The sequence below is a fragment of the Ovis canadensis genome, chromosome 20, assembly GCF_042477335.2.
Source record: "Ovis canadensis isolate MfBH-ARS-UI-01 breed Bighorn chromosome 20, ARS-UI_OviCan_v2, whole genome shotgun sequence".
NCBI classification, from domain to species: domain Eukaryota; kingdom Metazoa; phylum Chordata; class Mammalia; order Artiodactyla; family Bovidae; genus Ovis; species Ovis canadensis.
In genome coordinates, this window is record NC_091264.1 from 39,064,188 (window position 1) to 39,079,016 (window position 14,829).

At 37.8% G+C, this 14,829-nt stretch overlaps 1 protein-coding gene across 5 annotated transcripts in view; it reads right to left on the bottom strand.

Annotated features, from left to right (window-relative positions):
• PKHD1 (PKHD1 ciliary IPT domain containing fibrocystin/polyductin) overlaps positions 1-14,829 on the bottom strand; it is a 456,884-nt gene that overhangs the window by 243,025 nt on the left and 199,030 nt on the right. For all 5 annotated transcript variants that reach the window (XM_069562807.1, XM_069562808.1, XM_069562806.1 and 2 more), the window contains exons 46-48: positions 12,933-13,067; positions 5,435-5,570; positions 1,709-1,955 (exon numbers count right to left, since the gene is read on the bottom strand). In XM_069562807.1, the coding sequence (XP_069418908.1) occupies positions 1,709-1,955; positions 5,435-5,570; positions 12,933-13,067 (518 nt within the window). The remainder of the gene's footprint in view (positions 1-1,708; positions 1,956-5,434; positions 5,571-12,932; positions 13,068-14,829) is intronic.

The window sequence follows — 14,829 nt, forward strand, 5'->3', positions numbered from 1 at the left end:
TGTGATTGTGAATTGATTGATTGTGAATTGATTGATTGTGATTAATTGTGAATCACAATCAATGATCTGTGAATCAACCTGAAAATGTTTAAATAGAAGCCTAGGGAGTAGAGTGACCAACCATCTTGGTTTTCTCGAGACTGAAGGGGTTTCTGGGACATGAGATTTTTTTTATTTTAAAACCAAGGAAATTCCAAACAAACCAAGGCAAGTGTTTTACCCTAGTAGGGATCTTCTGAATCTACTCAGAATATAGTATCAGGATTATTCTCTTTTAGACCTTGTCAGTCCTTGAGTGCTGGGATCATGACTTGCTGCCAAAGCAAGCACCTAGGTGTCCTGTCCTGAAGACCTCCAAGAACAGATGCTCAGAAGGATTACAACTGCAGTGGCTTCTAATGCCACACCACTAAATGCCACCTTCAGAGACAGTCTTTCAGTAGGTTTTCAAGACATAGAAAAGGAGTATCAAGAACCCAGAGAAATCAGTGTTATACAAGGACATAATGTTCTTTTTAACTATACAAATCTATTTTTTCATTAAAAAATACACGCATATAAGAAATAAATGGCTCACTTTTGTAAACCTCAAAATGCTCATTAAAAACATCTTTGTTAAAATCACAAAAAATCATAAAAATCAGGATGCATCCCTAAGAATGAAAGGCATGATCTACATAATCAAAATGAGTAGAAATGAAAACATATTGCTCCATACTGTTATTACTCACTGGGATTGGGTCCATTAACATTAGATAGAATAATAAACAGCTTGAAAAGCAAAAGTGGAAAGTTTTCAGACAATTCCATGCTAGCAGGGTATTACTAAGGTCTCTAAAACAGAATGTCAAGATACGGATGGCGTATGCATTCAGAATACAGGCTTAGTGCGAACCTGACCATACTGACTCCCTCCCTGTGGAGTTTCGTGTTTAAATAAGATGCCGGCATGATCTGGTTGAAGCACCTGACTTAATATTCATGAAGTTATGACACTTAAAACAAAGGAGAGAAAGGAGTCTGGCTAATTATATACAATGCATTTGAAACAGGTAAAAGATAGAACCCTAGTCACTCAGCAATCATTACCTGGAAATTAAAGGGGGCAGAAGCAATCCTATTATGCATTATAAACAGCCTAGCTCCTGACTTAATGGTAGTCTGAGTAGCATAAACAAGAGTTCTTGCTCCAATATTAAGTAGGCTATGTATTGTACAAATCCAATAGTTCACAGAATTAACAAGGAAAATGAACTGGTGAGAAGCAACTTCACAAGTAATAGGGAGCATCAGCAATGCTTCCCTGGAGCATAGCAAACACTTAAAAGGAGCTCAGGGAGAGGAGGTGCATATAAATGAGAATGGACATTATTGGAATTTATTAATACTCCTCTTAATTTAAATACATTTCAATTTTTTGTTGGTTGCAAGTCTTTTTGAGAGGAAATTATGAACTCAAAATACCAATAAGTGGTCAAGGGTTATGAGATGTGGTCCACTGTTATTGAAAATAAGCTGTCATTTAAATCAGCCTAAAAGCACCATAAACTTATGATTGACAGCTGTCAAAATTATCCCATATGACTTCTGCAGAACTAAATACATCAAACAGAAACTGGAAAACAATTTCTCTTCTATAAATATCAACAACCTGAATGATATATACATGTCCATTGACAAGCCAAAATGTAGAGTTAATTCAACTTACAAACCAATAGACATCCGATGAAAGAGAACATTTTCCTCACAGACACTGCCATGGACAAGCTGGCTGAAGCTGGCTTTGACCACACAGGAAGCTGGAAGTGTTTCCATAGAAGCAAGAATGTGACTTCTATTTTTTCCAGACAGAGACCCATCCAAGTCTTCCAAAATGGCTGCATGAGGAGACGGAAATGCTACCAAGTTCGGAGAGTTCACAAACTTCAACTGGTTGGTCTTCACAGTAAACCCACCTGTAAGTTGGAAGAAAGACTGTGACCCAAAGGTACAAAAGAATGTGATCACAAATGGCAACTGAAGTCACTGAGTTATTTTCAGCATTTTAAAATTGCATATTTATACAGTTTAACAATTTGTTCACTTATTTGTCCAAGAAAAAATATATATCCTGAGTTGACAGTATGTCAGGCTCTGTGCTATGTGCTGCAGACAGCGTGAAATAAGAATAGGAGGGGGACTGTCCTCACGTAGCCTGTATCCTCAGGCAGTGATTCCCAACCAGGGGTGGTTTGCCCTGCAGGGGACATTTGGTACCATCTGCAAGCATTTTTGGCTGTCACAACTGAGTGGACAGCAGTGCTACGGGCATCTGGTGGGAAGAGGCAAGGATGCTACCCAGCACTCTACAATGCACAGGGGAGCCCCCACAACAAACAGTTATCCAGTCCCAAATGCCAAGGGTGAGAAATGGCGGTCTACTGGGAGTGACACCGAACATCACTAATTACTAAATGTGAAAGGTGCTGAGGGCTAGTCTTTCCACCCCTCTGCTCTAGTTCTTCCAAGGCAAATCTAACCCTACTCCTTATGAGACTTATGCTTAAAACATTTGCCCTCAAAATCGATATTCAATCAATAACATGGACAAATAATAACACATTTTATAGGTATTAGCTCTCGGGCTACTCTTCTAACTCTCAGCCCCCTGTCATTAAAGTTTAAAAACTCAGGACACATCTCTTAGTATATATGCTACCATATTGCTGTATCTTGTAAAATACATAAAAAAAGGAAAAATGTAAAATAAGATATAAACAGAAAGAGGCCCTAATGCTTTCATTCTCATCCCAGTAGAGTCTGTGCAGTCAACTGTCATTCATTCACGATGCTACAATTCCACCTCAGAAACTTCTGTGTGTGTCTGTGCTAGTCACTCAGTCGTGTCCAACTCTTTGACCCCATGGACTGTAGTCCGCCAGGCTCCTCTGTCCTCTGTCATCTCAAGGAAAGAATACTGGATTAAGTAGCCATTCCCTTCTCCAGAGGATCTTTCCAACCACAGGATCAAACCCAGGTCTCTTCCATTGTAGGCAGATTCTTTACCATCTGAGCCACCAGGGAAGCAACTTGTTGTTTATCTAACACCACAAGCAATTTTATAATTCAGCTATATTGTATTTCTTTGCAACTTCCCAATCATAACTTGCTCTTTGAATTTATTTTTGCATAGGCTATTCCTAACATGTAAAAACTTTTCTCTGCCTCTTCCTTCTTGCAAACTTCTCTTCACCTTTCTAAATCCTGCTCAAGGCAATCTATGATGAAGTCCTACCTGACCCCCTTCCTTGCTGTTCCCCTCATTGACCTTGCTCAGTCCTCAAGTATTGGATTCATCATACTATTACATTTATTAGCTCAGACATTTATTTTTGTGCCTAGATGGAAAGCTCCTGGAAGACAAGAACTATGTGCCTTTCATCTCTGTACCACTCAGGTCCTTAAACAGAATCGGGACTAAATAGTTTTTAAACAAATGAAAGGAATGGCTTAGCCAAGGACATCCAGGGAGAAGAAATTAGAGCTCATAAGGAGTAGCTTGCTCCTTTTCAGTGTCTTATGAATGATAAGAGACAGTGAAGCTACTAACTGAGGAATTAATATTTGAAGTGATTGTCTTAAGGCATTTTTTATTCCTATTGTTATTTCTACAATCTTAAACTCAGATGCCACCCAAATAAAAACAATTTTTGGCTCTGTCTATAGAGGGGGGATAAAAAGCAAAGTGGAGACTTACTGATTATTCATTTAATTAAAAAAACAAACAATTATCTAAATTGGCAATTCAAACCACAAGAGCATATTTACTTGAACCACTTGGTTTGTCTGTTTACAACGAGCAAATCAACTAGATTGCTCTCTAGTTTCTTTCGCCTTAGCCCATGAGTTCTCCAAGGTATTTCTCATCACCTCTGAGATGTGGTTAACAAGTGAACAAGAATTCTTATGGTCTCTCTGTGCATACAAAAAGCCTTGGGCTGTTGAAAACATAAGCTTCCTGAACTCTAGCTCTTTCAGGAAAGCTTGCATGTATATTAGTTCATATCCATATGTATATCCACCCAACTCCATTCATTGATTTAATCAGTGAACCTACTGGGCACCAGGCTACTGGTTACTAATGATAAAACTCTGAGCAAAAGAGATGTGATCAGATATAGACAATAAACTAGTGGCTACCAGTGGGGAGAGGGACATGGGTAGGGCACAATAAGGGAGCGGCTCAAGACGTACAAACTACCATGTACAAAGAAAAGTAGATACAAGGTAATATTGTACAGCACAGGGAATATAGTCAATATTTTTAAGAACTTTAAATGGAGTGTAATCCATAAAAATATTGAATCACTATGTTGTACAGAAACTAATACAATACTGTAAATCAACTATACTTCAATATGAGAGAGAGCTGTGGTCCCTGCATTTGTGAAGCTCAGAATCCAGCAGAGACATGGAATTATCATAACAGAGTATGACAGGCACCAGGTAGGGAAAGGCTGGGGAGCTGCAAGAACCATATTGGGAGCACCTGGCCTCCTCTAGAATTTCTTTTAGGAGATTTGAGCAGCAGTTTCTACTGATGAAATCTTATGTTGTTGTTCAGTCACTAAGTCATGTGCAACTCTGAGACCCCAAGGACTGCAGCACCCCAGGCTTCCCTGTCATTTACTATCTCCCAGAGTTTGCTCAAATTCATGTCCATTGATTCAGTGATGCTATTTAACCATCTCGTCCTCTGCCACCCCCTTCTCCTCTTGCCTTCAGTCTTTCCCAGCATCAGGGTCTTTTTCAATGAATCAGCTCTTCACATCAGGTGGCCAAAATATTGGAGCTTCAGCATTAGTCCTTCCAGTGAATATTTAGGGTTGATTTCCTTTAGGATTGACTAGTTTGATCTCCCTGCTGTCCAAAGGACTCTCAAGAGTCCTTTGAAAGCATCAATTCTTTGGTGCTCAGCCTTCTTTATGGTACAACTCTCATATCTGCACATGACTATTGGAAAAACCATAGCTTTGACTATACACACTTTTGTCAGCAAAGTGATGTTGATGTTTCTGCTTTTTAAAAAGCTGTTTGGGTTTGCCATAGCTTTCCTTCCTTCTTTTAATTTCATGGCTGCAGTCATCATCCACAGTGATTTTGGAGTCCAAGAAAATAAAATCTGTCACTGCTTCCATTTTTTTTCCCCTTCTTTTGCCATGAAGTAATGGGACCAGATGCCACAATTTTAGTTTTTTGAATGTTGAGTTTTAAACCAGTTTTTTCACTCTCCTCTTTCACCCTCATCAAGAAGATCTTTAGTTCCTCTTAAAGAAATCTTGTAAGTAAAAGAAATAATGAATCCCAATGGCTTTGCCACTATTTATCACATTTACGTGTGTACTGGACTTATTTACTAGTTTTATTATTTGTCTTATCTACTCAAACAACTTACCCTGTCCTTGGGAGCAGCCTGAACAGGTCCTGATGGCCACACAGTGAGTGAGATCAAAATTCACAAAGGTTGTGTTAGAAACTCTCAGTTCCCACCTTCTGGGAGATTTGATCCCAGCTGACATACACAGGTTTCCCTGTGATTTCGAAGGGGGATAAGGAAAGAAAAATAAGAGAACTGGCCAAATGAAATACAATGTTAATACATGAATAAAAGCAACTGAGTAAAAAGACAAGCTACAGACTAAGAGAAAATATTTGCAAAGCACATATATATCACAAAGGATCACAATGCAATATCCTACATACCTATTAGAGGGTTAAATAAAAATTAGTGACAATACCAAACGCTGATGAAGAAAAAAAAATAATTGAAATTTTCATACACTTCTGGTGGGAATGAAAAATGATGCAAACACTGTGGAAAAATTGTTTGGTACTTTTTAACAAAGTTAACATAATCTTACTATTGACCTAGAGGCTTCCCAAGTGGTGCTAGTGGTAAAGATCCTATCTACCAATGCAGGAGCGTAAAAGACACAGGCTTCATCCCTGGGTCAGGAAGATCTCCTGAAGGAAGGCATGACAACCCACTCCAGTACTCTTGCATGGAGAATTTCATGGACAAATGAGCCTGGCAGGTTACAGTCCATGGGGTCTCAAAGAGTCAGACACGATTGAAGCGACTTTGCACGCCTGCACACATCACTGACCTAACAATTCAATTCCTAAGCATTTACCTTAGAGAAATGAAAACTTAGGTTCATACAAAAGCCTTAAACAGATGGTTAAGACAATTTTATTTGTAGTCAATCACCAAATCTGGAAACAGTTCAAATGTCCTTCAACAAATGAATAAACTGTGGTACATCCATATAGTGGAATACTGTCCCCCACAATAACAAGGAATAAAATACTATTTCTTGCAGCAAGTTAGATAAATACCAAAGGTGTCTTCCAGTGAAAGAAGCCAGTCTCAAAAGGTTACATACTATGTTATCCCATTCATATGATTGTTGAAAAGAAAAAGCTACAGTGACAGGGAATAGATTAGTGACCTCCAAGGGGATATGAAAAGAAGATGTAGCTACAGAGATGGAGCCAAAGGGAGGGTTTTTTCAGGCTGATGCAATTGTTCCATATCTTAGTGGTAGTTACATAAATCTACTCATATGTTAAAAATTTACAGAACTGTACATCCAAAAGTCCATTTTACTGTATGTCAATATAAAAAATAAATATTAAAAAGTCAAAAAAACAACAAAAACTGCTTCCAGGATTTTCTGTAAAACCTCTTCAACAAACTCCATCTAATCCAGCTGTTAGTACTTCACTGTTTCATTGCCTAAAATAGATGTATGTTTGAGGATCACCAGAAACTGTAAAGAGTCTCCACCTGGAAGACAGTGATGAAAAGAAACAGAAGAAAAGAAACCCAGTGGAGACAATGCCAGTATAGAAATCAGAAAGGAAACTTAATAACATCAGCGAAATGAGAGTATCATGTTCATGAAAGAAGAAGCCCAAAAAGGAATTTTTTAGAAAAAAAAATAATAGGAGAGTAGAATTAATAAATTAAATAGAAAAAAATCTAAGAAAGTAGGATAAAAAGGCAATGGGAAATCAGAGAGAAATTAAGAAGATTAGAAAAGTAATTCAGGAAACCTAATATCAAAATAATAAGAGTTTAAATAAAACAGAAAATATAGGGGAGATAATTATCAAAGAAATAAGTAAAGAAAATTTCCCAGAAGGAAAGGATATGACTTTCCAGACTGAAAAGTCCTGCCCATTGCCTAGCAGAGCGGTCAGAAGAAAAAGCCATAGCAAAGTTACATCATATTGGAATTACACATACCAGGGACAAGGACGAGATCCCAAAAATCCCCAAAGAGGAAGAGCTAATAGGTTACATATAAAAGACTTAGAATTAGAGTATCTATAAACTGGGTTTTCTGTGTGTGGGGTTTTTTGTTTTTTTTTTTTGGCAAAGGCACTCAGCTATATACATTTGTGTTGTTTAGCCACTAAGTCATGTCTGACCATTTTGCGATCCCATGGACTGTAGCCCACCAGGCTCCTCTGTCTATGGGATTTACCCAGCAAAAATATTGGAGTAGGTTTCCATTTCTTTCTCCGGGGGATCTTCCTGACCCAGGGTCAAACCAAGTCTCCTGCATTGCAGGCAGATTCTTTACCGTTGAGCCACTGGAGAAGTCCTCTAGTTACATACACATCCCTTTTAAAATTACTTTCCATTATGGTTTATCACAGGATACTGAATACAGTTCCCTGTGCTACACAGAAGGACCTTGTTGTTTATCCATCCTATATATGGCTTCCATGAATTATCTAAAAACTCTTTAACTTCAGGACTAGAAGATAGAAGACAATGAGCACTAACTCCAAAGCATCAAGGCAAAGTGAACTCCAACCTAGCGATCTATAGTAACAACCTTCCAAGAATGGGGTCTCCATTTCTTGGTAAGGTAAAGGTAAAGGTCAAAATCTTTACCTTTCATAGACCATCAGTTTAAAAAGTTACCACAGGCTAAAACAATGAGAGTTAAATCAGAAAAGAGGAAGATGGGGGAATTAGGAATAAGAATACTACAGAGACATGAAGAAATTCTACAGAATGTTGGTCAAGAGAAATTCCAAGACCTAGCTCTGAAACACGTTTTGCAAACTGGTGGTACAAGTTAAACACTTGGGATTGTGTGGGGTTTGGCATCATCCACTAAAGCTAAAGGGCCAGCCTCTGAGCCAGCAGTTTTAAAATCTGGCACATACTCAACAGATATGCATGCTTGTGAACACCAAGATACATACTGAAGATTGTTCATAACATCTTTCTCTGTAATAACCCTAAACTGGAAACAGGCAAATGTCCAGCAATAGCAACATGGCTTTAAAAACTATAATACAGTCCATAAAAGGGAAGAATTGATGCTTTCGAATTGAGGTGCTGGAGAAGACTCTTGAGAGTCCCTTGGACTTCAAGGAGATCAAACCAGTCAATCCTAAATGAAATCAATCCTGAATATTCATTGGAAGAACTGATGTTGAAGCTGAAGCTCCAATACTTTGGCCACCTGATGCGGCAAGACGACTTATTGGAAAAGACCCTGATTCTCGGAAAGACTGAAGACAGGAGGAGAAGGGGATGACAGATAACAAGATGGTTGGATGGCATCACTGACTCAATGGACATGAGTTTGAGCAAACTCTGGGAGATGGTAAGGGCAGGGAAGCCCGGCGTGCTGCAGTCCATGGGGTTGCAAACAGTTGGACATGACTTATTGACTGAACAACAACAATGACACAACAATTGGAAGAAAAAATTATTGAAACATAAAAAAACATGAATGAATCTCACAGATATAATAATATGCCAAAGAAGCCAGTCACATTAGAGTTGCATGATGTATGATTCCATTTACATGAAGTTCAAAAACAGATTTGAAATTAACCCTATACTTGAGAAGTCTGAATAATGGTTCTCCTTTGGCTGGGGGTAGGGGTTGGGATTAACTGGGAGCAGACATTAAGGGTTTTTAGAGGAACTGATGATGTTCTATTTCTAGATCTGGGTGGTATGCATGTGATTTTGCTTTACAAAAATTCATAGAGCTCTTCACTTGTGATTTGTGCACTTTTCCACATAAATGTCATATTTCCATGAAACATCTGTTTTAAAAAGAAGAACAAATACTAGAGAAAAGTAATGTATGAGATGAGAGGGTGAAGAAGTTAAAGAAGTTTAAGGTCCTTGCATGGCTCAGGTGAAGTTTAACAATGCCAATGTAATTAAAACTTTCTGAAGATGAGCAGGCATGTCACAAATTTAAGTCCAAGAACCTATACGATGTTAACAGAAGGAATAACTTTCAAATGAGTGAATATTTTAAAAGATATTATTCAATGCAAGACAAATCAAGTTTGAAAAGTAGGGAAAAAAACATAGAAAATGAATTTCAAACTGAAAGCACAAGATAAAATGATAGAAATAAATGCAAATATATGGGAGACATCAGCATGTGGATGGTAATTGAAACCACTAGAGAAAATGAGATTTTTCCCAAGGAGAGCAAGGATATGTAGAGAAGAAGGAGACCTAGGATGGAATTTAGAGAAACAAAATGATGAAAGTTCTAAATTGAGGAAGACAAATCCGCAAGTGAAAATGAAAAGTAACCCTGAGAGAAATAGAATGAAGCAACCTCAACAGCATTTTCCTGAAGAAGATTTTTTTTAAGTAGTATCATTTGCTTGAATGAATTACAATAACAACAAAAAGGCAACCATCCTACAGATACTTCCAAAAGTGGGGTGATCATAATTTACATCCAAATCAGGACATCTTGGAGACTGTGGAAGGGGGTGCTAATTAAAAGCAAGGCTAGTATGGCAGAATAAACAAACGACAATGACCAAACTTGGATGTATAATGATGGTTTGCACATCTCTTTTTCTTGCATAATAAAGCCATCCTCACTGAAAATTATTCTACTCATTTCAATACCAAGGTAACGTTGGGTATGAGAGTCCCAACATAAACAAATATGTCTAATGTGAAAAAATCCTTTCTAATAAAAGATTCTTCCAGAAACTAGTGTTTGTTTTAGAACATGACTCACTGATCACTGTGTGTCACCAATTACATGCAGGTGGAAGGTCTAAGAATGATTAAGCCAAAGGGTCTGAAATTTTTAATTCCTAAAGAAATGGCAGATTTGAAAGAAAGAGGCTAAAGTCAGATTTCTACAACCAAAGAGAGGTTGGCATCCAAAATAAACCAACAACAACAACAAATACAGTTTTATACAGCAATAAAGTGGTTCCCAGATAAATCTGAGCAATAGTGTGCTAAATAAAGATTTATAGATTTTTCATTTTCTTTTAACCCTAGAACTTTGCAAAGACTTTAATGGGTTAATACGCAATGTGAATTTCAGAGGACGGGAGGGATGGTAAACAGCATGTGTATGTGTGTGCGCTCAGTCACTCATTCTTTCTGACTCTTTCGGACCTTGCAGACTGTAGCCTGCCAGGCTCCTCTGTCCATGGAATTCTCCAGGCAAGAATACTGGAGAGGGTTGCCATTTCCTACTCCAGGGGATCTTCCCAATCCTGGGATCGAACCTGCATCTCCTCCTGTGTCTCCTACATTGGCAGGCAGACTTTTTACCACTGTGCCTAGCATATCCTATATGTAATTAACCTAAGAATCTTCCTTTTCTCAGACCCTCTCTTGGATCTAGCCCTCCATGGAAAACACTTCAGAGAATATTGGAGTAAGCACTAATAAATACTTTTTGCCAAGGCCATTTTCCCATATATAATTAAATGAGTGTTGGACCAGGCGTGATATCCAGGTGGTCCAAGCTCCACAATACTGGGCATGATCTTTGGTTCTCATATGGCTTCCCAAAGCCTCCATTTCTGTACCTGTAAATTCAAGAGTTCTAACTGGGTCAACTCTTAGGTAATATTTACCTCTAATATTACATGCTTTATTTATGTTTTATTGGGATATAGTTGCTTTACAATATTGTGTTAGTTTCTGCATACAATGAATTGAATCACTTATATGTATACATATAGTCCTCCCTCTTGGATCTCCTTTCTACCTCACCCCCATCCCACCCTTCTAGGTCACCACAGAACATTGAGCTGAGCTCCCTGTATATACAGCAGCCTCCCACTAGCGATCTACTTTACACGTGATAGGGTATATATGGCAACCCCAATCTCCCAACCCACCCCACTCCCCCTTTACCACCGTGCCCACATGTTCTCTACATCTGCATCTCTTTTCCTGCCCTGCAAACAGGTTCATCTGTACCACTCTTCTACAGTCCACATTTATGCATCAGTTTATAATGTTTTTCTCTTTCTGACTTATTTCACCCCTTATGACAACCCCTAGGTCCATCCATGTCTTTACAAATGGCCCAGTTTCATTTTTAATAGCTGAGTAATATTCCATTGTGAATATGTGATAATGTCATACATATACACAATAAAATTGCACGGCTTTAAGGTTCAGATGCTTAAATAAGATCTAGATCATGCCTATAAGAAACTGTTTAACATTTTCCATCCAAAGACTTTGGTCCTGCACTTACTTGTTAGGAGACTGAGAAGTTCTCAGCTGTATTGCATCGCTGGTGAATTATACCCCCGGGGTGAGATTATATTTTGTTATGAAAAGCACCCTTTTGTCATAGTCTGAATCTTAATTTATGTCACTCTTCCACTAATTATGATGTCTATTTAGCATCAATTAAGATGTTGTGACATTAATTTTCCAGGACACTTAGTTCTTCAGCTTGATGGGCGTTTTGTTTTTAGCATCTTCTCTAAGGTTGTTTCTGAGAAATTTATGGGCCTTAGGTCAACCCGTATCACAGAATCTAAATCTGGGTCTCATCCTCTCTCGAAAACTTAAGCACTTGAAAAGAAGAATCATCCTTCAAGGCGGTAATCTTTTCAGAGAAAAGGGAAAACTGGCAGGTATTTCCCTCCTAAAAACGAGGGTTCGGAAGAGAAAGAAGGAAGGAAGCTGGAGAATTAAACGTAGGAAAGTGTGGCTTAACAAGAAAGTGATATTTTTTAACTCAAGATTGGTATCTGTGGTTATGAATCATCAAAGGAAGCACCAAAGTAAAAACTTATCATTTAAATGTCAGTTGGTCAAAGCATTCAGGAATGAGCTAAAGAGAACACTCTTCCCTTAGTCCCCAGAAGTACTCTAGGTCTCTTCCATCTATGATTATTCTGAACTTTGACACTAACATGCATGTTACTCCTTCAAGAAAAAGAACATAAGGACTCATTATAGGTCGGAAACCGATGGCAGCCACGGATTTCCCTTGAGAACTAGTACTTCTTATCCAAGAAGTCCCCAGCTCAGCTACATTCTTGTCCCTAGGCCATGCAGTGGTGGGGAAGTCATCCATAGTTTGAAGTTTATCATGTAGACACACACACTGAGGTAAGTATTAGGGAATCACTTAAGAAACCCTAGTAAACTATAGCAAACAACACAAATTTATATCACCATTTTTTAATGGGAGGGGGCCCTAAATAGATTAAGAACCCTATGAACAGAATGTTGATGTTGAAACTTGGCAAACCACAGTCCATAAAGACGAAATGGACTCACACTATTTCATAAACTTTGTGAGGTTAGAATAAATGAACATAAAATTATTAGACTTTTAAATTGCTGTGGATAAAAACCCTAAATCGCAACCAGATAAGAGTTCTGTGTGCCACTCAGGGCTTTTGTGATTTATACGAACACAACACACGGAAATCTTATGTGTGCTTGACCACTGCTACAAATCAAAGAATCCTCTAACTTTGACCAACTAAACACAAGATTTGCTAAAGAATTCTATTAAAATTACATATCCTGAATCATCAAAGGACCCAGAACATATGATTCTGTTTTGATGAACAACTTAAAAGAATCACATGATAGCACTTACCCTGTGGGAAAAATGACCAAGTAGTAAGCTGTCAGTAATTGATGTATTTGCATCACTTTCCAAGACATCAATTCCAAAATCTCTGCATGCATAAACCTGGAAGTTTTTCAGGTGAAGATTGCTACTTCTAAAAATCTATAAAAACAACAATATATGTTATGTCAAAGGTCTGAGGCTCGGCTTTTCTTGCAGCTTTCCCGTAGCTTCTTTAATTATTAAGTATAAATGAGTGTGCTATATCATATTTAAGCAGCTTTTGTCCATCAATATCTGTGTAGGCATCCTAAAGTTGCCGTGAGGTCAGCATTAACTAGCCCCCTTTGGTAACATCCCCTCTGCACTTTTCATTTCTCTTCCTAACAACTGATGCATTATAAAGGTCAATGTGAATTCTTCATGTATTTAAAATAAGCTTGCAACTGTCAAATCACACAAAATTAATGGAGAAAAACAAAACATCCAGGAACTCCAGTACTTAATATTTACCTCAGTATTATTAACTAAGATTGTCAAAAACTTGCAAATAAGAAGTAAGTAATTCAGCATGACTATAGACTCAAAATACATTCTATGTGTATACAGCTTAGGTTAGTGGCTCCAAACAAGGATCAAGGATTAACCAAACACACTTGTTAGAGTTGGAAGAATCACACTAGCTTGGGGAACAGAGGCCTAAGTTTTTACCTGGCATTGATATGAGCTAATTAAGTGATCTTCAGCAAGACTTTTACTTCTCCCAGCTCTCAGTTCAACCATTTTGAAAATCAGGGTGGAGGTCAGGACTTCCAGTTAAACTTATACAGTCACCCCTTTGTTTATTAAATAGGGCCATGTTTACATTCTTATCTTCAAGTGGGAGTTTCCTATTAATTAAGGCCACAGTAACCTTGATTTACCATAGTTTAGTGCTTTTACTTGTCAATCAGTTTTTGTGCTTGAATTTTCAAGAACTGAATAGCTTGCATTTCCCACTCTACATGCACTCTACATTACCTTTTATAGAATGATAGATCTTTGAAGACACAGAGGTTTATGTAAACAATATAGCTATGACCTGAACTAATTTGACAACAGGTTTTACTTCATTACAGGCATCATATCCTCTGGAAGGCACAAATTGTTTCTCTGCATAAGAGGGATTTGTCCCCACTATATTCATTGTGCTAATGAGAAACAAAGTACTTTATCAAATTTAATGAAAACAAAATATTTAGTACAAATGGGATTCTTCCTGTTAGCTACCCCAATTTTGTATTTTGAGGCTTCCCCCCATCTATGATCATTTTCCTTATGTTGAATCAGTGAATATGTGAAATAAATACCTAACTTTCTTACTGTGACTTAATTATATGTTTTATTCTATTTTCTGAATGTCCTGTAGATGTATGTCTTCATCTTTGTATCTTAGGCTCCATATTTCTCCATGGCCGAGACCAAATGTATGTAATTTTCTCTGTGTAACACCAAATAGAGACCCTGGATAATTTTTACATGGTATTGGTAATAGTGAGCATACAAAGCTTCCTTATAAGAAGTCACTGCAATAAAGAAAAGTAAATGAGTAACATGAGCATTTTCCTTTCAAAGAATATAAAATTTGGCCCATTGGTAAAAGTGAGAATGCCACTTTGATCTGGAATTTTTGTGTTTCATTGATGAACAGCACTTTTTCTTATGACTGAAAGAGAATGTTAGGTATCAAACACACAACCTTTGCAGTCTGGATTCTGCACCTGATTTTGCTACTAACAAATGGTGTGACCTTGGCAAATCCCTTTACTTTCTGAGCCTTAACTTTTTCCCCAAATAAGCACGTGAGGGGAAGAATAGATGACCTCCTTTTATTCTTCTTGGTTGCAAATCTCTACGATTCTGTTGTTCCCTATTAGAGCTTCTG